Below are 24,713 nucleotides of genomic sequence, written 5' to 3' on the forward strand. Positions count from 1 at the left end.
GGCCTCTTTAGCTTCTGAACGGAAGATCTTCTTGTCCTCACAGCACCAAGTTGTAGCCACCATGGATTTATTGTGGGTTAGTTGCAGCATGTTCTTGTTCTTATGACCACTAAGAGTGCAAGAAACCCGTTGCCCACCATACTTCAATCGACTTTCACTCCTTCCTCTTCCATGCAATTGATTCAACCACCATCTGGCTTATTTTTCATATGCGTTTGGCAATATCTTTCATATATCATCTAAGTATTTATATATAACTTACCACACACACACATATATATATTACAAAAAGTCTTTGCTCATGCAAATGGTAAGCTGATATGATATACCAGCGCATCTCAGCCCTTCGATTGGTGGTCTTTTTAAGTTATATGAGGCAGCTTCATAAAACCCTGGTCGCAGGTTTAATGTTAACTGAAAATTTGTTAATTATATATTTAGTGTTCCATAGAAAATTTCACATTGCCTTACCTTAGACAAGGAAAAGAAAAAAAATTAGGATTGACCTGACTGTGAGGACTCACAACATTTTACTAAAGTTGCACAAAGGATCAAATCAAAATTGTGAAAGGAACGAAGAGATGAACTTCAATAGCCATTAAATTAAAAGAGAATAGATCTAAATGGCGTCTCATTCTCTCCCAGTCTCTTTAGGAGTAAAGTGCGTTTCTTAGAGCGCAACCGAAGGGCAGTGGCCCAAACCAGTGGAGATGGGGTTGGTTTCTTGCCTATGCAGCTGTTCAGCGGGACAGCAGAGTGAAAAAGGGGCTGCGCTATAATTTTGGAAAAATGGCGGCAGATGACCAACGACCTCTGCCAGCCAGATGGTGGGATTTCCTATCTCTTCTTTTTATATATATATATATATATATATATATATATATATATATATATATATATATATATATATATATATATATATATATATATATATAGACTAAACTTACTTCTCAACTACTTTTTCTTTTCACAATCATTCTATCTATGTCACCAAGGTACGGGGTGATGGTGCTGGTGTTGGCACATCTCAAAAAATTTAGGTGCAACAATGCGGTGAGTGTATTTATTATTGTTATTATTATTTTATAATATATATATATATATAATATGACAAAAAGTTGTCTATAAATCACAAAATTATTAAATAACAAAATCAAAATTACAATTTGCTAACGATGGGTTAATTTTGGTTTTGGGTAGGTCGAATGGATTGAGGTCCAGACCTAGACCTGAACTCCATCACTCGAAAAGAAAGCCCGATGCAGGTTCCCCTTCTCCTCCTCATCTTCCTCTCTGTCTCTCTCTTTGTTGCCCTCTCATTTATAAGGTGAACAAAGGACGCAGAGAAGAAGAAGGTGGAGGAAGGAGCAGCAGTGGCGATGGCGGTGCAGTGCAGCGGTGATTAGGGTAACTAGGTTTATTCCCCTTCCTTCTCACCCTATCTCGCTCTAACCCTTTTTGTCTGCACTCTCTTCCTCCCGCCCTCTCTCTTTACCTTGGTGCGGTTTGAGTGCGAATATGAGTCGCACCCGCACTCACTTCGCATCGACGTGACTGCGGGTCCAAAATAGGCGCCCTTTGGTTACATAGCATTCTGTCCACGTTATAGAGAAGAAACTGACTTGAAATTTCAATTTTAGACTATACGTACAAATATATAACATTGAGCTAAGTGAACACTAGTTATGGCAAAAGACAAGTATGATGGTTTGAGCTTTTGGTTTTGTTATGCGGCGATTTGTAATTTTTTTGCAAAATTTATCAATGGATTTATGGGCTTGGTTCTTAGTATCTACAAGAGAGGATCCAACCCGTTCTATATTCCTTTCCCGCGCCCGCCACCATGCTATAAATACCGACAAGCTCCATACCTGCCTTAAAACCTTATCCATGGCGATGAAATCTTCATTCCTCCATCTTCCAGTCCCAAATTTCAAGGGCTTTTCAACGATTTCCGAATCCAAGAACCTGTCTTTTCCGTCGTCGACATCACTATCTCAGCGGCCACCACCGCCATCACCGTCGTTACCGTCTTCTGAGACAATTTTCTGCGGCAAGCAATCTGTAAGAAGAGGGAAGCAGAGGTACCCGTCGGAGAAGAAGAAGCTAGAGAGGCAATTCAAAGACCTAAACAATGTGGAGAACAAAGAGGAGGGTTACTGGAGATTCTACAAATTGGCGGTTCCGGTGCAGAAGGATCCGGGCAAAGACCATATCGGCATTTCAGATGGCCTCCTCGAGGCCGTTGCGAAGGCTCTCAAATTCCCGGTAACTGAATCAGATTTTCCATATTTTATCTTTTTCCCGTAATTTTCCTTCTGTTATTCTTGATTGATACGTGCGCTATTTCCATGTTCCGTGTATATGCCCTTTGATGTAGGTTGCCTCATTGTTGCCTCACGAGGCGTTTTCTGTCGTCAGAAAATCGTTCGATGCCAGAAAGGTTCGTCGACCCATCACCTTCCTTTCATTTTGTTATTTTGCTTATTATCCTCTGTTTGGTGCCTATGTTCTTACTCTATTCGACTTGTCCTTTTCATTTTCTGTTATCGGGTAGTTCATCTGGTGTTGTGATTTACTACTTACTTTTCTATTACTCTATTGACTTGTCCTTTCAATTTCCGTTGGAGGACATACTCTTTGGCAGGTGTGAGCATTCCACTGACTATTCAATGCAACTTATGGTGCAGGTGCTGAAGGAACCGAAGTTTGTATACACTGTTGACATGGACACGCAAAAGCTACTGAGTTTGCAGCCTCGTGCCCAGGACTTTGTTTCTCGGTTGGAGCCTAAAGCAGGGGTTGTGGAGCATTTTTCCACTGAAAAGGATTCTGGTGACTTGATAAGCATCTTAAATGGCTATACAGCGACCAATGTTAGCGGTGTACCCGCAAATGGAACTCGTGCTGTTTCTTCAAATAGTCTCCACAAGTTTCAGGGTGGAAAAAAGCCCAAAATTGCCGTTGTGGGTAGCGGACCATCTGGGTTGTTTGCTTCTCTTGTTCTTGCAGAACTTGGAGCTGATGTTACTTTAATAGAGAGAGGACAAGCGGTCGAGCAAAGAGGGCGTGATATTGGTGCACTAGTTGTGCGACGAATTTTACAACCTGAAAGCAACATTTGCTTTGGAGAGGTGCATGTCTTCGACTCTTCTGTCACCTTGTTTCTGCTTAACACTGTTCGGTTTTGATATGGGTTCTTGGCACATGGTATTTGCATGTGGTAAGGAGAGCACAATTATGTGCAGCATCAAAATGGTGCACCATAAACTACATCTGTATTTACATTTAGAACTTGGAGTTTCCAAATTTGGATCGAGGCAGTGAGAAGCCTTCAAGAACTCAATTTTTATCAAGAAGCTGCTGTGATTCTTTAATGACAAATTTACCTTTTTCGGTGCTCTATGCCTTTGTTTTCATGTGCTTTTGCAGCAGAACCTGTTCCTGCTACATGCTTTGGTGGTGCATCTAGTAAACGGTCTTCTGATTTTCCTTATTTGTCTTAAACTATGTAGCATCATTAACTTATGCCATTTTTACTGTCACTTAAGCCGTACAAATGCATTATTTTTTCAAGCCAGTATGTTTTAAGTGACAGTAAAATGGTATAAGTGACAAAAAAATGGTATAAGATAATGATGCTACACAGTTTAAGACAAATAAGGAAAATCAGAAGACCGTTTACTAGATGCACCACCAAAGCATGTAGCAGGAACAGGTTCTGCTGCAAAAGCACATGAAAACAAAGGCATAGAGCACTGAAAAAGGTAAATTTGTCATTAAAGAATCACAGCAGCTTCTTGATAAAAATTGAGTTCTTGAAGGCTTCTCACTGTCTCGATCCAAATTTGAAAACTCCAAGTTCTAAATGTAAATACAGATGTAGTTTATGGTGCACCATTTTGATGCTGCACATAATTGTGCTCTCCTTACAACATGCAAATACCATTGTGCTCTCCTTAAGACAAATAATGGCTACTGGGAAATGCACTTATCTTGCAAACAGGGAAAATAATGGCTACTAGGCATGCACTTATCTTCTAATTTTCCTTATTGGTCTACTAGGCATGCACTTATCTTATGAAAGTAGCCCCTGTTCGGATTTTGGGAATTCATGATACTAATAAATTGTGTAAATATTTTGTCCTACCGGGACAAGTTACTATCTTTGTTGTTCCTTCTCCCAACTATAACAATATAACTTGTTTTCTTATAATTTTGCATATATCATCAAGAATTTGCTATGGACTTAATGCACATCAGGGTGGTGCAGGTACTTGGAGTGATGGGAAGTTGGTGACTAGGATTGGGAGGAACAGTGACAGCGTGCAGGCAGTATGATTCTCCTGAATTTCTTGATTGCTTTCTTTTGGGTAACATTATGAATAGACAAATATGATTCCAACCTTATATCATACTTTGACATTTTTTTTTGCTTTACTACTGGATTTGGATTTTGGAGTAATAAACCCTTTATAGGAACATGCTTTCAGATTTTTCTTAGCCTTACAGTGGCATTTCTAATAAGGTTGATCCTTGTCCTCATTTTTGTAGTGATTTTGCATCTTCTCTCAGTAAGGTATTATTTTCTTTAGTTATATCTGCTAGTTTGGTGAATTTTTCTGTCTGCAGGTAATGAAAACTTTGGTTCAGTTTGGTGCTCCTCCAAATATCTTAGTTGATGGTAAACCTCATCTAGGAACTGATCGGTTGATCCCCTTGCTGCGGAACTTTCGGCAGCATCTGCAAAACCTGGGGGTACATTAAATTTTACCAACTCACGGTGATGCCTCTTTTTCATTGGTTATTTCTACCCATTGCTGCTGCAATGATTTCATATATGCAGGTTGATATCATGTTTGGCACCAGATTAGATGATCTGCTTGTTGTGAATTCACGTGTTGTGGGGGTTGAAGTTTCCAATCCAAGGTCGGATTTGGGCAATGGTAAGAGGAAGCTGGAATATGACGATGTTATTCTTGCAGTTGGGCATTCAGCTCGTGATGTATACAAAATGCTTCTTCTGCACAATGTTGACTTGAAGACAAAGGATTTTTCTGTGAGCCAACCAACCTAATTTCTCTCCTCATTTCCAACATATGGAAAATGCTTCTTCGGCACTATGTTGACTGATGCTTACAAATATTAACTGGAAACAGGTTGGCCTACGAATTGAGCACCCACAGGAGCTAATAAACAGCTTACAGGTTTGGTTACTTATCCATCTTTTAAAGAAAAATTGGTCGCAATGTATTGTAAGCTTTCATAAATTTGTATGTTCAGCGGTTCTTCCTGTCCCATGATAAGTTTTTGTGATTGTTGGGTGAGTTCATTTCATGCAATCCATATACATATGCACATGCATAAATATACTCACACATAGTCCAGATATTATTTGCATTCTATCTTTTGTGACTTTCCACAAAGTGGAGATATTACCTTCATTCTTTTCATATTTCTTTCTTTTCAAGTATAATTTAACTATTTAAATGAATATGTTTGAACTTGCTAGAGCTGAGTTCCCATGATATTCTCTCAAAGAATCTTGTCTATGTTCATCTATAGATGATAATTCATTCTTTGATAGCTTTAGTACCGAACCTAATGTTAGTTGCTGATGTTATCTATATCCATCTGTTATATCATGTCGAATGTGTTCGGCATATTGATGCTGGGAAGAGACGTTTCTGTATTTTGGCAGCTTGGCTTGTTGTTGATTAGCAGTCTTCCTGATACACCATACTGCACTTGATTGTGCCTGTTAGTGAGTTCTTATAGAGATGCACAGATTTTTTTTTTTTTTGCTTGAGCATGATCATACTTCTGATATGTTATATAGATAAAGTTTGATACTGTCATATTCTGTAGTTGACTGAATCAGTTCTACAGTATAATTCATTGGCTTCAGAAGTTCACCAAGGACGTGGAAGAGTGCCCGTTGCTGATTATAAGCTAGTGAAATATGTTGATGGAAATGCTATTACAACAGCTGGTGGTTTAGATGAAAGGAGGCGTAGTTGTTACTCATTCTGCATGTGTCCTGGCGGACAGGTGCGTTCCTGCACTTTCTGCTTCAGTAATTTTGGTTATTTCTGTTTTCCTTTCAAATTAAAGACTTGTCTTGCACTGGCAGGTTGTTCTTACTAGCACTGATCCATCAGAGCTTTGTATCAATGGCATGTCATTTTCTCGGCGTGCATCTAGGTGGGCAAATGCAGCTCTTGTTGTTACTGTCTCACAAAATGACTTCACTGATCTTGGCTGTTATGGGCCCTTAGCTGGTGTTAAGTTTCAGGTACCATTATGATGCCTGTACTGTCTCATAAAAGCAAATGTTCCCCAGGAGCACGTACTTTTCATTTTTTATCTTCTAGAAAGTCTTCTGTATATCTCTTGTACATTCGCTCTGTTTTATGACTGATGAAGCCTCTATTCTTGTCCATCATGCATTTGTTTCTTGTCTGTAGAAAGAAATCGAAAGAAAGGCTGCCTCAATGGGGGGAGGGAATTTTGTTGTACCTGTTCAAACAGTTCCTGATTTCCTCGATGGCAGGTTATCAGGTAACGCATTCAGGTGAAAAAAAAAAATCTGTGTCTGTTCCAATGCCTAACTTTTTCTTTGGACATGTTTCAGTAGCCCCTTTACCATCATCAAGTTATCGTTTGGGTGTCAAGGCATCAAATCTCCATGAGTTGTTTCCTCTTCATATAACGGAAGCTCTGCAACGGTCAATAGCTCTCTTCAATGAAGAGGTTTGGACATGTTTCTTTCCTTAATCAGATGCTTTGGATAAATCAATGTTTGTGCGAGCTTGCTTTCATTCGGTTCTCTAACATGCATCGAAAAATGCTTCAGATGCCTGGATTTGTTACAAAAGATGCTCTTCTTCATGGAGTAGAGGTACTATGGCCCACAAGTTCTTTTATGTAGTATATTTAGAATTGTATTCATTGATAACTTTTCATGTGAAACTGGTCCATATAGCTCTTTTTTTTTTTATTTTCTTCATTATCAACCAACTTGAAGCATTAATCTGTTTTGTAATGAAAATTGTTTGAATACTATATGTTGGTAGATGTAGATAATCTCGATTTCTAATTCAGAAAGTGGTCAAGTGACTTGGTGCTTCCGCTATCAAGTCTCTGACCAATTTTTGATAAGCCATGCTGGAGGGTGCTTCATGACATTAAGAATGAAAATTGCAGCCTCGGTTTCTATTTCCAATTTGATGTGTTGCTTAGTCAGTAACTAGGATGTGACTTAATACCGAGCATGGAGTCCCAAAGCAATATCAAGTACATGAAAACCAGAATGAAAGCTTAATGGACATGTTGTCTATCTATGCTTCTAGTTTTAGCTTAGTTCTGATGGCACCTTTGCAGCTTTTACCCTTTTTGTGGAATATTTGTTTGCTGTTACTTGCTAACTTGACATCCTTCCACAGTAAGTTGCTATTCTTTCGTATGGATGTGCTAGCTGATGTTAGGCAATATGTAAGGTTGTTTGCAACACCGTGGGCAACTATCATTCTCCTGTTGAGTTCCTGTGATGTATAACCAAAATGATCTAACTGGGAAACACAATAGGAGAGAAGTTTTGGATGGCGTTCCTGTTTTTTGTTCATATTAGTGTTTTGTAAATTTTAATACATGTTTGCGGTTTCTAAGAGTGTTTCAATGCAGTTCCTATGTTGAACAGGTAACTTTTTCATAGGTGCGCAATTATGAAATCCTCAATTGAGTTATTCATGCTATAACTGTCTCAATGTTGCAGACTAGGACAAGTTCACCTGTTCAGGTTCCACGTTGCAACGATACCTATGAGTGCTTGTCCTTGAAGGGGTTGTATCCAATTGGAGAAGGAGCTGGTTTTGCTGGTGGGATTGTTAGTGCTGCCGTGGATGGCTTGTACTGTGGCTTTGCTGTTGCAAAGCATCATAATTTATACGAGGGGGATATTGAGGCAATCCTTGGCAAAGTGCACAAAGAAACTGGATTTGTGAAGTATTAAGCTGGCGTCTATTACTTTTATAAAAGATGTCCCTTGCTGCGGAATTTTGGTTCTTTCTCTCTCTTTCTTTTTTTCTTTTTTTCCCAATATTAGCTATTGATGTACCTGGGTTATTTAAATGAAAATGTAAGTTCCTAGACTAGAATGACATGTCAAATTTGCTTCTCTCTACATTCTAAGAGCTTGCTCGATGAGTTGATTTGAGCTATTATTAAACAATTGAAGAGTGTGCCAAGTTCTTTGAGTGCATCTTCAATAATGCTACGCTAACGTAAAACATGTGCTTTGAGACAGCCATTGTTGTGGATCTCCGCTTCACAAGATAACGAGTTATTCAGCAACAGGTTGATTGCTTAAATAAGGCTTAGCATGGTTCTGGCTTTTGAGCATGATTCTGGTCATGAGCATTGCTTGGATGGCGTTTGAATATGGTCAGCGCATTTGTGCAGAGGTACTCCAGTATTATGACGAGGCGCTATTGAGACAAAAGGGCAATCCCAGCGGGCCGACATGAAATTTCAGTTCTTGTTAGCTGGTTGTCAAATGTGCTGTTTTACATGAATTTAAATCTCTCTCTCTCTCTCTCTCTCTCTCTTGTGTATAAGAGCAAGCATCCTTGGTATCATAAAACCTTTGGATGTGGATTTCCTGTGCGGTTTTAATATGTTGCTTGGTGATGGCCTGTACTTCAGTGATAAGTTATTTTTCACCTTTCAAATCTTTATATCTCAAGTCTTTGTTTGGCATGCCCACTTGGTATTGCTGGTTTGGTAATTTTCCCCATAGGTTCCATTAACCAATACCAAAACTTAACAAGAAAGAGTGCCATAGGCATGCTTGGACTCCATGGTTTCACTTCACCATGCCTCTACAAACTTAGAAAAGGGTCTGCCAGAAAACAGCACATGGTAAGCCTATCATTCTGGTGATACTGCAGCCACCTGTAATGGAGTATATTTGCTGTCAACATAGCAGGACACTGCCTAACAGGATCCAAAGATGTAGATATTGAGGACTTCAATTTTAGGTTGTATGGGGACGATAGACAGTTCTGTGTACGGTCTATGAACTACTCTTTAGCTGACGGAATCATTCATTTGGGCAAATTTTTGTTAAGTTGCAAATTAATGAGAATAACAATTACAAGAACTGTAAAACGTTTCATGAAACAAAATCCGAGCATATCCTCAAACAAGTAGTGCGCCAAACGTCGTAGCGTTCTTGCCGTGTTAACATTCAACGTCATAGGACAAAAGATGGGTGCCAATTGCGAGAGGGTATTCATTCATCGTCTCCCCGTCTTCTTCGGAGCCTTCACGATCTGATGCATAACAAATTCTGCAACAATTTCCGGTGAGAATCTCCTAACCATATCTTCTCTGGCCTGCTTACTTCTTTCTCTTGCCTCATCAGGTTCTTTTACCACCTTTCTCATGAGAATTCTCAAATCATCAACAGAGGGCTCAGCCCACAGGTGGCCACTGAAAGGCCCTTCAGTTACTTCACCCATATGATCCACAGGCAATGGATAGCTATTCTGCTCAGTCATATATTCAGTTGGCCCCGACCAGTTGGTGGCAATCACTGGTAATGACATCGCCATGGCTTCTACATGTGGCCGGCCCCAACCTTCCCCTCTTGACGGCAGCACGAATGCATCAGCTGCACGATAAATCTCAGGCAGCTTATTCTGAGGTATGTGGGTATCATGCAAATAAACTGGTGCCCATCCAGAAGGAGGCTCTTCTATGTCAGAATCATTAACAAACCTTTTGATCCTGTCACCAAAGTTTCTATCAGAGTGATATGCATTTGTAACCAAGTACAACACCACTCCATCACTAGCACTGAACTCTTTCAAGTATGCTCTTAATAAGACATCCCAACCTTTCCTGATCTCCCACTTGAAAATACTCAGAAACACAAACTGGTTCTTGGGTATGAATTCTGTACCAGAGTTATAGCCTATAACCAACCCTTTTGTTGGGAGCCTCATTTGTTCCCATTTTGCTGGGTCGAAGAACTCGGTGTCAACAGATTCGACCACTTTCACGACCTTGGAAGGATCAACACCGCTTGCTGTAAAAGTATTGACATGAAAATCCGTAGGGACCCAAACAGAATCCATGCGGTTGCAGCGCTCAACATGTTCCCGATTAACTCTATCAGTTTCAAACATGGTTCTGCCGATCACGTATGCTGGGTCTTCATATCCGCTAGGCGGGCAGGGTAAGGTCTGAAACAGAGGTGGATACCATGCCCCAGGCTCACTGTGACAGATGACGATGGTCTCATCCATGTCACATTCTGTGGCATAGAGTCTAACAGCGAGATCCTTTGCATTATCAGGCAACCCATCCCAGAACTCAATGTTTTCAAGGTCACCATGTTGCAGTATCCTCAATCTGAATTGGTCTCCTCGTTTTCTGTCCAATGCGGTGATGTAAGCCCAAGCTTCCGAACTGTACCCCCCTCCGGCAAGAAAGGGTGCCATCCAGAGAACGCATCGCGGAGGGGCGTCGGCCTTCCCCTTCTGATTTCTTGGAAACCCAAAAAACTTATCCACGAATAAAGATCTAAGTGGCAGACCGAAGCTTGATTTCAAGTACTTCAGCCTGTAATAATCGGTGTCTTTGATTCCGGCAAACATAGCAAGCAGAACGATGAGAAGAGGAAACACCAAGAAGCCGAACTTTCTCCATCGTAACGAAGGTGCGTGATGAGTATCGGGGAGATGGCGGCCTTCTGAGGTATCCATGTCATGGTTTCAAGTCAGGTTAATCTTGGAGAGCTACTTTAGAACGGATAGGGGAGCCCCACAGCCTCGGTAGAGTTGCCCATCGACACAAATGTTTGTTGAAACGTGGGCAGGCTTGATTTCTTTTCCTGACATTCAAGCGCATAATGGTAAAGACTTTGGTCTGTTTTAAAGGGGAGAGCAGTTTGAGATATTTCGAAAGACGAACATGAATAATAGATGAAGTATGTTAAGGGGTTGGGGATAAATAATAAACTTGTCCTAGTTGAGTGATAGGATGAATAATAAAAAGTCTATCACGTATCTGAATCCGAACCTGACTTGAATGTAATTATAAAATTCACAATCAAATCCGAGCCTGACTTTTAAATTAAATACGGACTGCTTTAGAATAGGATAAAAAAGAATTTTCAAGATGGATGGCTATCAGATGTAAGATATAATTCGCGCCCAACCCCAAAAAGAAACCTTTGTCAGATATTTATGTAAATTTGAATCCAATGCCGACTTGATGTCGTTTCTTAAATCTGAATCCGAATCAATTTCTTAAGGATATGGTAAATTGTTGATTCTTGACGCACTAATCGTTACACCTAACTTTGAAAGGGGAACTCTAAATCCAAGGCAATTTTCTGCTCATTCTTGAAACTTTTTCATAATAGACCTAATTAAACCTAACTTTTTCCTGAATCATATGTTCCTTTTACTTGCCAGATTGATACTACATTTCCTTAGTGGAACAAGTGCATAAAAGGTATTCTATTCCATTTCCCATAAATGAAATTGAGCAAAAGGCGAAGAAATTTTGTATATTTATTTATAATTTTCTGACTACCCAAATTATTTGAATGGTTTCAAACAAAAAAATGAATTTATTGTACGTAACGAATTACTATGGAAAGATAGTCCATGTTATTTCCAAGAATTCGTGTCAAGATAACTACTCCAACGTTCATCAGTTTCCATTTATATTAGATTGTGTCTTCATAATAGAAGAGAAAGATAATCTTCCGGAAAGTGAGGGTGAATATCTTCAATAAGGAACGCCAAACAGATTCCAGTATCTGAGCGACTAAAGGTGGTAGGCTGGGGTCTTACCACCACTTACAGATAGCAGGAAGGAGGCCGCAAAACCAGGATCATAAGGCAATTCTCAAGCTCCGAGTGTGGTCGATCGATTACCTTCACCAACCATTCCTGCAAAATGGCGCAAAAGACACCGGCTATGAGCTGCCTCCTCCTGCTTGCCCTCCTCCTGCTGCCCTCATCACAACACGGTTTCTGCTTCCATTACCTTTTCTCTTTGGCTTTTTACTGTTTTTACACTGATTTCTTGGTGTCGTCGCTTTTTTATAGCTTACATTAGACTTTCTGCTTATGCCACATCTCTCCTTCTCTTTTCCTTTCTCTCTCTTTCTCTTTTTCTCTCTCTTGCTGTTGGCAATCATATGTTCAATGACACTGTAGAGAGTGTCTCTTTTGTTGAATGTATCCTGAAGGCAGATGTCCACCTTTCTTCATATTGGTCACTGAATCACTTCTGCCTCGAGCTAGCTCGCTCAGTCCCTCTTCTTCATCTTGTTTTTTTTGTTCATGTTCTGGTTTCTCTTGCTGCATGTTTTTTTTTGCTTATGCTTTCTTTGCTTTTTTTTTTTTGCCATTTTTATTACTTGTTATTTGGTGACGCCTTGTCACTACTTATGTATTAAATTTTACTGGCTCTTTCTTTTCTCTCTCTCTCTCTCTCTCTCTCTATATATATATATATATATATATATTGTTTGTTTGTTTGCATGCCTCTTGATGGAGATCTCTCTTTAGAAAGAGACTAGAAAATAAATGGGTATTTAAATATATATATTTGAAAAATTATGGCTAATATTAAGGTTGTTTCAGGAAAAAGCGAAAGTAGCAGCTGCACATTCATGGGAGAATGCACCAGCAAGGCCGACTGTTGCAATTTGTGTTCCCAGAAGGTTGGACAGCCCTACAACCCGAATGCTGGTCTTTGCGTACCAGACGCTAGCGGCAGCGGACAACTTGCTTGCTGCTGCCTCCATGATGCACATCCATAATTTATGTAGTTTTCAACAGTTTTTGAGCAGCCTCGATGTAACCCTGCGAGGACATTAGGCTCCTGATCCTTTTATTTTCAAAAAGTTCGTGCTTCAAGAGGGAGATGACAGAGATATGTTTTCGTTTTGGTGCTAATCAGCTTGTTTCTGAGTAGGCATTGAGAAGGATGTGGAAGATGTCAAAAAGAAAACTTCATATCAATTTTGAAAAATTTTGTTGCTTATCATGGTGTTATATTTGAATATTTTGAAAAATTTTGTTGCTAATCACATTTCAGAACTTAAGAGTTTATATTTGAATCTGTTTATTTGAATATTCTTGGGTGTTAAATAAACTAGTCTAACTGTGAACGCCTAGGTTTTAAAACATGTTAATCACATTGGTGCAGCTAATATTTCGGAGGAAGACAGGAAAAAATGTCTTTTAGAAGTTTTGATTGTCGGAGCATCAACTTCATGTGTTGCAAAATATGGGTCATTGATGTGCAAGTTGAAATGCAGTAGTAAATGGCTAAAGGCGACACCCCAATATGTCAAAAACCAATTCTATATTTTAAAAGGATAAAGAGTTAAATATAGGCTTTAGCTCTCTACACGGCCATGGGGCTCCATTAGATGTGCAATGTTGATTTTATCAATGTTGATTTTATAACAGTTTATCTTCTCTCCAATGACCCATTTTGTCACCTTTTTTGGTAACTTATTTTCCATTTTAACGGCTGTGTCTCTGATAGTAGAATGTGCCTATTGAATACCATTTTTTCTAAATTAAATAAATAATGCAAAATACTAAAAATTTAAGAAAAAAAAAGAAAAAGAAAAAGCTCGATACATGTAGCACACCCGAAAGTTTCCATAGGCTATTAAAACTTTTCTCGCAAATTTTACACATAATTCAATTCTGGCCTCTTGGTTCATTTAATTAATAAAACAGTCATTAAAATATCATTAAAATACCATATGTTACATAGCACCTCAATCTACTAAAATGGCTTCTTCAAGGGCTTTGTGGAAGAGAAAACGTTATAGCTCTTACAACGCATGTTCCTAAACAAATGTCTTAGAAAACAAATTATTTGTTTTAGAAAACAACCTATGTTTATTTCAAGAAACACAGTTAAATTGCTGTAATGGGGTATCAAGTTTAAAATTATTGCAAGCAAAGTTCTAATACTTCAATTATGAAGCATGTTTTTTTTTTTTAATGATGTTGTCCTCATCAAATTCCGCTTGCTTGGGGTTCACCTTCTCAAAGTTTATGTTCCTTATTTAAAAAAGAAAAAAGAAAAGCTTAAGATGGTTGGTGCAGAGCGAGGGCTAGGAGGCTGCACCTTGCACTTCAAACTCAAGAAAGAAAAGGGCGGTGCCTTAAAATACTCCTCTTGCCCACTAAACAAAGGAATATATATATATATATATATATATATATATATATATATATATAAAAGAAACTACAACTTCTAGCCTCCGGATTCAAGGAAACAAATTTTTTTAGTATGTAATTTTTCAAAAAAAAGACGTATAAATGGCTTTTTCTTAGAAATTTGTAGATGCATCTACGGAAGTGTAGAGGAAACGTATTATAATGCAGTTGTTTTAGTGTCGCGTGCAGCATTGCGAGTATCAATTAGCCTATATGTTGCATACGATCACTTCGAAATCAAAAACGATGAGAAGGTTAAAATGGCTTGTTAGAACTAAGGCGTTCTAGTAGAAGAACGCTATGCTCTTAGAATACATGTACATAAAATATGTTTAAATGTCTTGAGAAGCACCATGTTTTTGGTTCAAGAAAATTATGATTTTTTTATTTTTAAATAAAAATAATAATGCCGTGTTCTTACAATGGGTACAGCTTCTAAAATTGCGCCGCTTTGGATAAGTGGCGTTGCCACAGCTCTCTCCTCGCCGAAGCTAGTTCCGCACAAGCGAGAAAAAGCCCAGAGGAGCAATGGCTGCAACCAACTGCTACCTCATGCGTTTCATCAGCAACCATCGACTAGCGAGACCAGCGAAGCTCTCCGTCCACCAATTGAATCACCACGGTCAAATTAGTTTCCCATCTTCAGGCAACCAAACTCTCTCTCTCACAATCTCTCCTTATTTATAGATGTAGGCATGTATTTGTGTTGTTTTCCATTGGTTTCCGCTTCTTCACGAACTGCCAAGTGATTACGCATGAAATTTTCTTCATTTATTGTCATTTTCAGGTTGTTCGAGGATTATGCTCCATGGGGTTGTCCGGCCACTGGGGTTCGGTGCTCTAGCAACTGAAACTGCGACTGCACAAGTTGTCGAAGAGGTGGAAACGGTAGTGGCTGAAGGGTATACGATGACCCAGTTTTGCGACAAGATGATTGAGGTTCTGTTGAACGAGAAGGCGCAGACAAATGAATGGCGGAAGCTACTGGCGTTCAGGGAGGAATGGAAAAAGTACAGGGAGAGGTTCTACAGACGATGCCAGGAGAGGGCTTCTGCTGAGAAAGATCAGGTCACGAAAGACAAACTGGCTACTCTCTCCAGAAAGCTTAAAAGGGTAAAACTCTACCCCCGTTTCTTACAGTTTTTGATTCCTTAATTATTAATCTCCTCCAAATTGAGCCTTATATGTTGTTCAAAATGAAAAGAGTTTCGATTTGTACAGTTCGGAATTTTGGGTTTTCTCCGCTGAGAATAAATTTAGTTGTTCCAAGCTCATGGCAATCAACGAAGCGTCAAGTAGCGAACCGAATTGATTGAGAACTACTTCTTGTTGCTCTTAGTTTCTTGTACACAGTTGTGGCCTACGCCGCACATTTTGCATGTTCACTGGTGTCTTTCATTTGCTGTTGTCGCTGTGCTCTTACCTTTGTATCAGAACAAGTTCTAAACTTTGATGTTATTGATGATCTTCAATTTGTAGATTGACGATGAAATGGAGATTCATGAGGACCTTCTCAAACAGATACGCGAAAACCCACGAGACCTGAATTTGATTGTAGCAGCACGACGCAAGGACTTTAATGGTGGCTTTTTCAACCATCTTAATATAATTGCAGAGGTGAATGATGGACTTGAAGAACGTGATGGTAAAGAATAAACTTTGCTTGTGTTTAAGATAAACTATGGTTTTGCTGCCAAATCTCAAAACTAAAATCAAATTCACCAGCCATTTCTCAAGAATGACAAGTGGTGCCAGTTTGAATAGGAGGTTTATGAAATTTGTGTAGCTTTGCTATTTCAGAGATGGCTGATGGACCATTCAATGTGTGACCAGAAATATCTAGGCTTTCAACCAGGTGTTTGTCCGCTGTATCAGCATATGATAATGCAGCTGAAGACGCTGAAGTCTTAAATGCCGCACAGTCTAAATTTGATGACATCTTGAATTCTTCTTCACTTGATGAGGCATGTGAAAAAATAAGCAGTCTTGCTAAGGCTAAGGAGCTGGATTCCACTCTGATTCTGTTGATAAACAGAGCATGGGCAACAGCAAAAGAATCAACAACGATGAAGAATGAGGTAAAGTAGTAGCCTTACAAAAGACTTTCTGATTTTTCCGATCACTGTAACCATTTGAGCTTTGTTATCTTCATGAGTGGCAAGTAAAGCCTACTACCTTCTGCTAGTCGAAGGCGCAATGAATTTTTTTTATTGTTATATTAGATATAAATGGTCGGAGGAGAAGGCCTTCATTTAACGGCATGTCTATCTATTGGCTTTTATAGACATAGTACATCTAAGCCAATCTCTGTAGGATGCTGAGCCCCAAGTATGGTCGTAGGAATCACAAGAATAAGGATGGCCTAGGAGCATAACCAAAATGCTGTTCTAATTCTTATGACAGAGTAGGTACGACACATTTGCATCACGATCCATTGTGGTATCCAAACATAAGAACGTCTTGTGAATTTTCAATATGATATATGAGATTAGGATGTTACTCTGGAATTGTACAAAGAAAAGAACAAACTCTTCCGGTCGCAATGGAAACAGCAACAGTTTCTTCATTTTCTGTTCACAGGAATTTATTTCTTGACGACGTACTACAGTTGAGTGAACCAATTTTACGGCTTGCTAACTTCAACTTCTTGTGGGTAGTAACTTACAAGTTGCGAAGCTTCTTCTCAGGAATAGCCTTTTCAGCCTGTTTTCTTGATAAATGGAATCCAGTGAGGGTGATGAAATTTATCCATGTTGGCATCCTAGCTAATAAACTTTATAGTTGTTTAGCATCCTTGCATTTCAGAATGATAAATGGTTTGTCTTCGTTTCTGTGATTTTAAGTAGTCATGGAACCAGCCTTTAGTTTTACATGATCTGTTGAGGTCTCTCTTTTTACGCTATGTACCCACAGTATGTGCTGTCCAAACTTCGTGCTTGCTGATTGAGTTTGGAACTGCCAATTTTTTTCCCTCATCTTGGTTGCTTGATTATATTATATATGGCTATCCCTTGCAAAAGCTTTAGTCTAGGAAATGAAAATTGGAGATGCTTGACACAATAGGCTTAAGGTACACTTGGCTACTTCTTGTTTGTCCGTTACTGTAAACCAGCTATGCTTCATGCTCTAATATTCATGGCCTATGTCCGCTTCGTATTGTCATGGGTATCGTTTTTCTGGTAAAACAAACAAGAACTGGGAATTTTGCATACGGATTGCGTGTGCCGATAGATGTTTTAATACAACACTGGTATCTAGTCACAGAAAATTCTTGTTTGCTGAAACATTAGCCGTTCGTTTCTTCTTAGACTTGTCATCTGTATCCAAATCTAATTTGTTTGTGTTTTGTGCTTGCACGTGCTTTTCTGTGCATGTTGACGACTGCTTATAATGTTCATGGTTACATCTTGTAAGACATTAGGCGTGACACTTCACACAAATCCTGTTGAATTTGTTGGGAACAGAGAAATGCAGTAATGTTTCTCACCGGCCACAATTTACAGGTGAAAGAAATCATGTATCATATTTACAAAACCACAAAATCGAGCCTTAAGAGCATCGTCCCGAAGGAGATCAAGCTGCTCAAGTATCTGCTCAACATTACAGACCCCGAAGAGCGTTTCTCAGCACTAGCAACTGCATTCTCTCCAGGAGACGAACACGAGGCAAAGGTTATCGGCTCACTGCACACGTGAGAATCGGTCCCCTGCTATTTGCATAAGCGGTTCAGGTGGCCAACATATAATCTTATCATCATGCTATGCATCTTGTGGCGCAGGACACCAAAGGAACTACATAAATGGGTAACGATCATGCTGGACGCATATCATAACAACAAGGAAGAAACCGACCTGAGGGAAGCACGAAAGATGGCACAGCCAGTTGTTATCCAGAGGCTGTTCATCCTCAAGGAAACCATTGAAGAGGAGTACCTGAGGGAGAGGATAGCGGCACCAAAAAAGGATTCCGAACCTAATGAGGAAGATACGGCCTGACTGCCTGAGAATACCGTCTGCAGAGTCATCAGAGGAACATCATATATCGCGCTGCGGCTCCTACTTTCCCGGAGAGAACCTCCAACCAGCGACTTGCTAGAGTGGGGTCTTATGACCACGAATGTCGAAATCCGCTGGGTAGGACCATACAAAACGATACAATTCCGAGCAAGAGAAACGAACCGAGGGCTTTTCTGCGATTTCTCTTCCCGAATGTATACTGTTTTAGATTGTTGGACAGCTAGATTTATATGAAATAGAACAACCTTGTTAACCATTTCAGTATCTAAATATCTGATCAAATTCGTAGTCACCAGATGACTTGGTGCTTGGGAATAGAAGCATATTGAATTTCCTGCCTTTTCACCCAATGTTACATCTGAACAAACGGATGAACACAATCACATAGTTCCACCTTCGATCCACTCGTTAAGATAAAAGGTATGATCGGAATTCAAAGTTTCAGTCGTTAGTATTACCAGACTACCAGACAAGCCATGCGAACAGAAGGGTAATCTAAACATCAACTAATCTGGGAAATCAGCGGATCTTGGGCAATGCTGCTACAGGATGCACGTGAGGGGATAGTTTAGGTACAAAACCGTGCAAGCAACATTAACGGGCCAAGTAGCCGGAGATTCGAATTACTGGTTAAATGATAAGGGTATCTTCAAAAGGACAAAAAAAACAAAAAATTACCGTATGCATCAGCAAAATACCCAATAGAACTAGCAGAAATAGAAACCGTCGGCATCAGCACCTCCATTAAACATTCACAGCACTAGATCAGAGCATGAAATAATGTAGGTTTATTCAAAGCTTGCGTGCAGGCAATTTTTATAATAGTTCCTTTTGAACCCCATGATTTTCAGTCCCTTTTCTTTCTTTTTTCCATCTGTTAAAATCTTTTCCGTTCCATCCATTCAAACAGGCCTTAGTTTTCAACGTATAGTTATCTTTAGGAACGCGAATCAGAGGACAAGCCATGACAGTTAAGATCGACTAATTAACCAACAAATATTGCAACGAAAGATCGCATAACATGAAAGCAGAACTCCACAAAGAACCAGCTATCTATGAAAATTAGAATCCTCTGATAAAAGCCACAGAACAAGTACAAACAAAATATGCGGGGTCAGTAGAAAGCATGAACAGATTCCTCACGCTACTATTCAGGATACATATGTTTTTCCTTTTAAACTTTGGGAAAAGCTTTCAAGAGGTCCTTTCAGCATGAAATTCACCAGAAACCCGGAGAATTTCACAGCATGTGTTAGTGAAATGCCAGACTGCCCAGCAATGTGTACAAAACGAACAAAATACTATTTTTTCAGACCAGAATGCTGCCATAAGTCAACAGTCAGCGGCAGAAACCACTGCTATTGCATCAGTCTTCTTCCTACACAACACGAGGAAAAACAAAAAATAAATTCAGCAATCACCCAGTGTTTAATACTACATTAACAAAAATACTAATGACAAGCAAGCTATTGTTCTGTATTTTTTAGCATGCTATATTTAGAGATTGTTGACATATTAGTACCAAAACCATTAAGGTTCCAGCATAAAGAAATGACGTCAACAGATCTTCAACGTGTCAGGCAAGTTAAACACACTTGATAGTACAAAATAGTTTGCAGGTACTTCAAGATGAATGAGAATAAACTGATTGCAATGGAGAGGAGCCCCAAACCACAATATAAGAAAGATCTCGTCAACTTATAAAACAACTCAGTAACTTAGGTTTCAAAGCAAGATAATGCCAATTATTTAATCAATAACCTTACACTAAGCATCAGATGCAGCCCTCAAATAATAAACCAAAAATGTACCGTCATGCTGCTAAACCACCGATTAGGGGTAGGTGAAGTATTAGGGAGCTATGCTAAGAGAGCATCTAAAACCAAAATTCTTAATAAAATTAATAAACATAGTTTTAAGCAATTTGGAGCAGATGATTGTGGAGGTAAATGGTAAGGATTTAAGCAATTTTCAAAATCATCAATGCCTGCGTAGATTATAAACAGACACAAAGTCCCTAGATCAACCAAAAATGTAGAACAATAAGTTTGCATTAAGAATTGGCAAGCAAACCACTCTACTGCATGAAAAACAATGGGTTTTGACTGTTCAACAATTAACAGATGACAAATTTTCTAAAAACAACCACCGGGAACAATTGCAAAACTATAATTCTTAATCTGTTGGGTCCCTTAGTTACAGTACCTAGAATTCAAAATTTTATTCCACCTGATTATTGGGTGACTAACAATGAGATCTTATTAAAAAAAATATTCAATACTGGAAAATAATAATCCAAAACAGACCATTCCAACTACTTAAATAAGGCCTTTCCCGGGGTCCATTTCCATTAAATGCAAACTACATTGCGAGTGTTACAGATACATGCAAACAAACTATGAGTAATACCCAAACTTGAATAACAAAATAACTTAAACACATGAGCAAATGAAAGATCTGTATAAACAAACAAATCATACAAGAAAAATGCATGTGATATTCCATATGAGAAGGGAAAACATATGCAAGCAAACAATCAACTGGAACGTCATAAATGATCAAAAAACACATAAGCAATACCTCATCCCCACTTTGCTCTGGTCCAGAGTCAGACTTTTCACCTGACCCATCCCCAGCTTCCTGTTGAACAAGAACAATATAAGAATACAAGAATGGGATAAAACATCAAAGAACTGACCCACATAACCTTTTTCCAATCCAAATTGTTTTACCTGTTTCTTTTGATAGTCTGCTACCGAATCATCATACTGAGCCTTCTTCTGTGCAGCCTTTGCCACATATGGAGCTTTCTCCTGAACCAAGACAAAAAATGACATATAAGAGAACCTAGCTTGCACGACCATGCTAGTAGTAATTTGATAATTGACATTATGCAACAACAACTGCCTCTATGAACATGTACTTCGAAAAACAAAAAAATTCTAAATTTACTTCAAGGACCTGTGCATAGGCAGTGATATTGGCAACTTGGTCAAAGAAACCACAAGTGATAGGCAGAAAAATCTAGCAATACTTCAAAATTCAAATTATTGAGTAAAAGCACACAACATATGGTATCAAGCTTTTTTTGCAACATCCCATCAAGAACTTTTATATATAATCCAAGTGTCAGCATTTAATTTTGTTTCTTTAACGACCCAAAACGTCTTATGAGATATTATTGCAAGAAAAATACTGAAAAGCTTATTAATTTATAGTTTTTCTTGGTGCCCTTTACATTTTATATTTCCAAAAGCTTCAATATTTTCTAAAAACATAGAGAAAAATTCTGAGATTCATTCAAATATAGTGGAGCCTACCAATTCATGAATTGGAACCAGACCCAGAGAAAACTGAGTTGACAATATTACAAGCAGAAAAAGAAACATACCTGCTCACTCATTGATCTCCATTTTGCACCACAAGCTTTCACAACCTGTCATCAGAGGGATTATTGATATATTTCAGACAGTAAAATAAACCGTCAAAACAAAGTGGGTAGTCGATTAAAATGCTCACAGCAGTCACACCCTTGACATTAGGATTGTCTCGCTTATATTTCTCCCGAAATTCCTCCCTGTACATAGACAGAAAAAAATAATAATGACATGAATTACACAAAATATATTGATCCAAACTTATGTGAAGTATGATGCCATTACAGGAAAACAAAATAAGCAGTAGGTGGCTTCTTAGGTTTCCCAGTCTTTTGCTTCTTCACAGCCTTCAAATTCCTTTCAGAATCTGATCTCTTTCTGCATAAAAACAGGGAGCCAGAATGATAAGTGTAAGAAAACAAAAAGAATGAGTGAAAATATCAATAACAATATATTTTAGTAATTGTGTGTCATACAACCACTACCATGATACCACTAACTATAGCTACAATTCCGTAAAGTAAAGAGATCAAATCATCAAAGGCAAGAGCATATGGAGGTTCAACATCATACCTGTCAGCTTTGGTGTTCTTCATTTTTGCACCTGTATGATAGAGTTCACAGTCAGAGACTCCACAAAATAGAATAGTGTAACACAATATTTGACAGAAAATAGAAGAAGCTCCCTTGGATAAGAGGACAAAAGGAAAGTTCAAACTTAGACAACTAAAATAGTAAAAAAATGCAGACTGTATGCAGACAAAAGAAGTTGATGAAATTTCACAATCAAGCAAACTTTCCAAGGGAGACAAACAACCCGTGCACCATAACCCACACAAACATCGAGACGCACAACCTGCTTCCAAACTCCAAAGGCATAGTTGCCGTGTCTTACCCCCAACTGTCATATCCAGTTCAAGAAAGACACACATAGTGTCTTTTTTCTTAATCCTTAAAGGCGAGTTTATTTGATTGCTACAAAGTACAAAGTACAAACTAAGCTTCTGATTGGATTATCCACTGCACATTCTTCAAAACCACAGATAAATATGAAGTAATGTAAATACATTCTTCAGATAACTAAGCTCGGTCTAGTAAACTTGCAAATTCATGTTAAGAAAGTGCCAGCAACTGTACTTTTCCAAATCGTAATAGGTCCCTTGTAGTATATATGTCTCTTTTGTCACTTGTCAACTTCACATTTTTCAATAACTTGTCAGGACAAACAAACTAAAATAAGGAGAAGCGAGTTCAAGGAAATGAAAATAATGCAGACATATAAAAGTTGCCATGATAAAGTGCAGTTGAGGCATAAGATCACCGGCTTTGGCATAAAAAACATCTCTCAGTCGCGTTCGATCAGCAAAAGGGGCTTATGACCGAGAGCTCGCACGCGCACGCATATAGACACACGGAAGAAGCAGAGCGCGCAGTCTCGTCGGTATAGCTCCAAACAAGGGACAGCGCAAATCAAATACATATAAACAAGAGGAAACACTAAAGTAACTTTAAATCAAGCAGAAGATCAGAAGAGTTGAACGCTTGTCCAGCAGAAACCCACTTCCGCCTCCAAAACCCTAGCCGACGCACTCAAACGGAAGCCTTAGCCAGTAAGAAACCGACGTAGCAAAGACGAAGCCAAAACGCAAACCGGGGCTTTAAGAAGGCAAACACGCACAAATCTTCAAGCACGGTTCCCGAAAGCCCCTCAACAACGAGGTTCCCGGTTACAAAAGCCCGTAAATTCAGCCGGAAGCGTCTCTGCAAGCAGAAGACGCCCCGGACGCAAGAGAAAAACCGAAATATCTCAGGTGATGAGTGAAGAAGAGAAGATTCTCCAGGAAATGCTAGATGAAACGACGGAAGACGGCGAAACACGAAAGAAAGAAGGACATAGAGTATACCGTCGGTGTTAGGGTTTTCTCTTACTCTCTCTTCCTCCGCTGGTTGTTCCTCTGCAAACGACACTGCGCTAATGGTGAAAAAAGGGCGGGGAAAGGTATTTATAGGCGGGTTTTGAAAAAGGAGAGGTGTGGGGAGAAATAGCGGAGAGGGATGACCGGAGGAAGGCGTTAGGGCAGAAGGGCTTCCATCGCCCAGGACAAAGAGGACTCTACGAAGAGGATAACCGGAAACCGGCTGGGCCACCGGTTTCTCCGGTAACCTGTCCTTCTGTCAACGATTGAAGGCCTGTCTTTCCTCATACGTGGCAGATTCCTATTGGTTATGCTCCACTCGGTCTCCGCAAAAGTGACGCTTTCTTTTTGTCTCTGGTTGTCACAAAAATTACTTCCGTGCCACTGGATTCCTCTGGTTTTTCTTTGCTTAGTAGTTGACCTTCGATCTGGCCGAACGATCTCGGGTCCCCATCCTGGTCTGGATCTGGATCAGACCCGGGACTTTTGAAAGGCAAGACCCGACAGACCCGGTTTGAAGCAAGAAAACCCGACCCGATCTTTCGTCACACGATTTTTGAATGGGTGGTGTCTTATCCCGCTAGCGGCTAGCCAGTGTCAGGTCGGGTCGGGTTCCTCCGGGGACCATTTTCTGGGCCGGCCAGGCCGCATTAACAACTTCTCGGGCCGTGAAATTCGGATCCGGCCGTTCCAGCTTGCACGTTACTCATACTTTTAATTTCATATGGATATTTTCACGTGGGGAGTTGATATCGGGTTGCCGTTTGGTTTCCTTTTTATAACTTGTCATTGTGTTGGCGTCTTTGAATCTCGGATCCGAAGCTGATCAGAAATGCACAGCTTGTGGGACCTACTATTTGAAGAAACATACTTCAGATCCATATTTTGGGTGTTGTTTGATCTTAGATCTTCCGATTTGAAATCCTCAATAATCTCACATCATCTCTGTTCTTAGTTTAAAATAAGCAAACGTACTCCTACCCACAAAAGCATTCGTGGTTATAAGTTGGTCAGTACAATCATTGTTGTTACATGATCTAATTTACAATCTGAGTTGAGATCTGAATCAAGCAGTCTGTTTGAGTAGCCAATTGGTCGAATAGCTTTAGTTTCCATTACACGGTTCCTTAATTCAAC

The 24,713-nt window shown here is 39.4% G+C and overlaps 4 protein-coding genes across 6 annotated transcripts; 2 read left to right on the top strand and 2 right to left on the bottom strand.

Moving 5' to 3' along the window:
• Window positions 1–1,893: 1,893 nt before the first annotated feature.
• On the top strand, window positions 1,894–8,688 carry LOC116251329 (uncharacterized). 3 transcript variants are annotated; one of them, XM_031625528.2, is made up of 14 exons: window positions 1,894–2,268; window positions 2,381–2,443; window positions 2,691–3,134; window positions 4,264–4,335; window positions 4,633–4,758; window positions 4,847–5,059; window positions 5,160–5,207; window positions 5,890–6,051; window positions 6,134–6,295; window positions 6,468–6,561; window positions 6,635–6,753; window positions 6,857–6,901; window positions 7,775–8,060; window positions 8,306–8,688. In XM_031625528.2, exons 1-13 carry the CDS (start codon window positions 1,897–1,899, stop codon window positions 8,009–8,011), a joined length of 2,157 nt encoding a protein of 718 aa, XP_031481388.1. In that variant the 5' UTR covers window positions 1,894–1,896; the 3' UTR covers window positions 8,012–8,060; window positions 8,306–8,688. The 3 variants fall into 3 exon arrangements, with proteins under 3 accessions (XP_031481388.1, XP_049933070.1, XP_031481390.1); XM_050077113.1 differs by lacking the exon at window positions 8,306–8,688 and having other exon boundaries at window positions 7,775–8,182; XM_031625530.2 differs by lacking the exon at window positions 8,306–8,688 and having other exon boundaries at window positions 6,638–6,753; window positions 7,775–8,182.
• Window positions 8,689–9,107: 419 nt separating this feature from the next.
• On the bottom strand, window positions 9,108–10,943 carry LOC116249807 (uncharacterized). The gene has a single exon (XM_031623081.2). It carries the CDS (start codon window positions 10,767–10,769, stop codon window positions 9,297–9,299), a length of 1,473 nt encoding a protein of 490 aa, XP_031478941.1. The 5' UTR covers window positions 10,770–10,943; the 3' UTR covers window positions 9,108–9,296.
• Window positions 10,944–14,720: 3,777 nt separating this feature from the next.
• On the top strand, window positions 14,721–18,539 carry LOC116249620 (uncharacterized protein At4g37920). The gene is made up of 6 exons (XM_031622784.2): window positions 14,721–14,913; window positions 15,055–15,380; window positions 15,747–15,912; window positions 16,101–16,345; window positions 17,771–17,958; window positions 18,046–18,539. Exons 1-6 carry the CDS (start codon window positions 14,796–14,798, stop codon window positions 18,260–18,262), a joined length of 1,260 nt encoding a protein of 419 aa, XP_031478644.1. The 5' UTR covers window positions 14,721–14,795; the 3' UTR covers window positions 18,263–18,539.
• Window positions 18,540–19,337: 798 nt separating this feature from the next.
• LOC116249733 (HMG1/2-like protein) lies at window positions 19,338–23,749 on the bottom strand. The gene is made up of 8 exons (XM_031622967.2): window positions 23,565–23,749; window positions 22,234–22,264; window positions 21,946–22,038; window positions 21,803–21,860; window positions 21,675–21,719; window positions 21,016–21,096; window positions 20,864–20,923; window positions 19,338–19,661 (listed from the first exon to the last, which is right to left on the bottom strand). Exons 2-8 carry the CDS (start codon window positions 22,254–22,256, stop codon window positions 19,650–19,652), a joined length of 372 nt encoding a protein of 123 aa, XP_031478827.1. The 5' UTR covers window positions 22,257–22,264; window positions 23,565–23,749; the 3' UTR covers window positions 19,338–19,649.
• Between the last annotated feature and the right edge of the window lie 964 nt (window positions 23,750–24,713).

Source organism: Nymphaea colorata, chromosome 3 (genome assembly GCF_008831285.2).
Source record: "Nymphaea colorata isolate Beijing-Zhang1983 chromosome 3, ASM883128v2, whole genome shotgun sequence".
Lineage (NCBI taxonomy): Eukaryota > Viridiplantae > Streptophyta > Magnoliopsida > Nymphaeales > Nymphaeaceae > Nymphaea > Nymphaea colorata.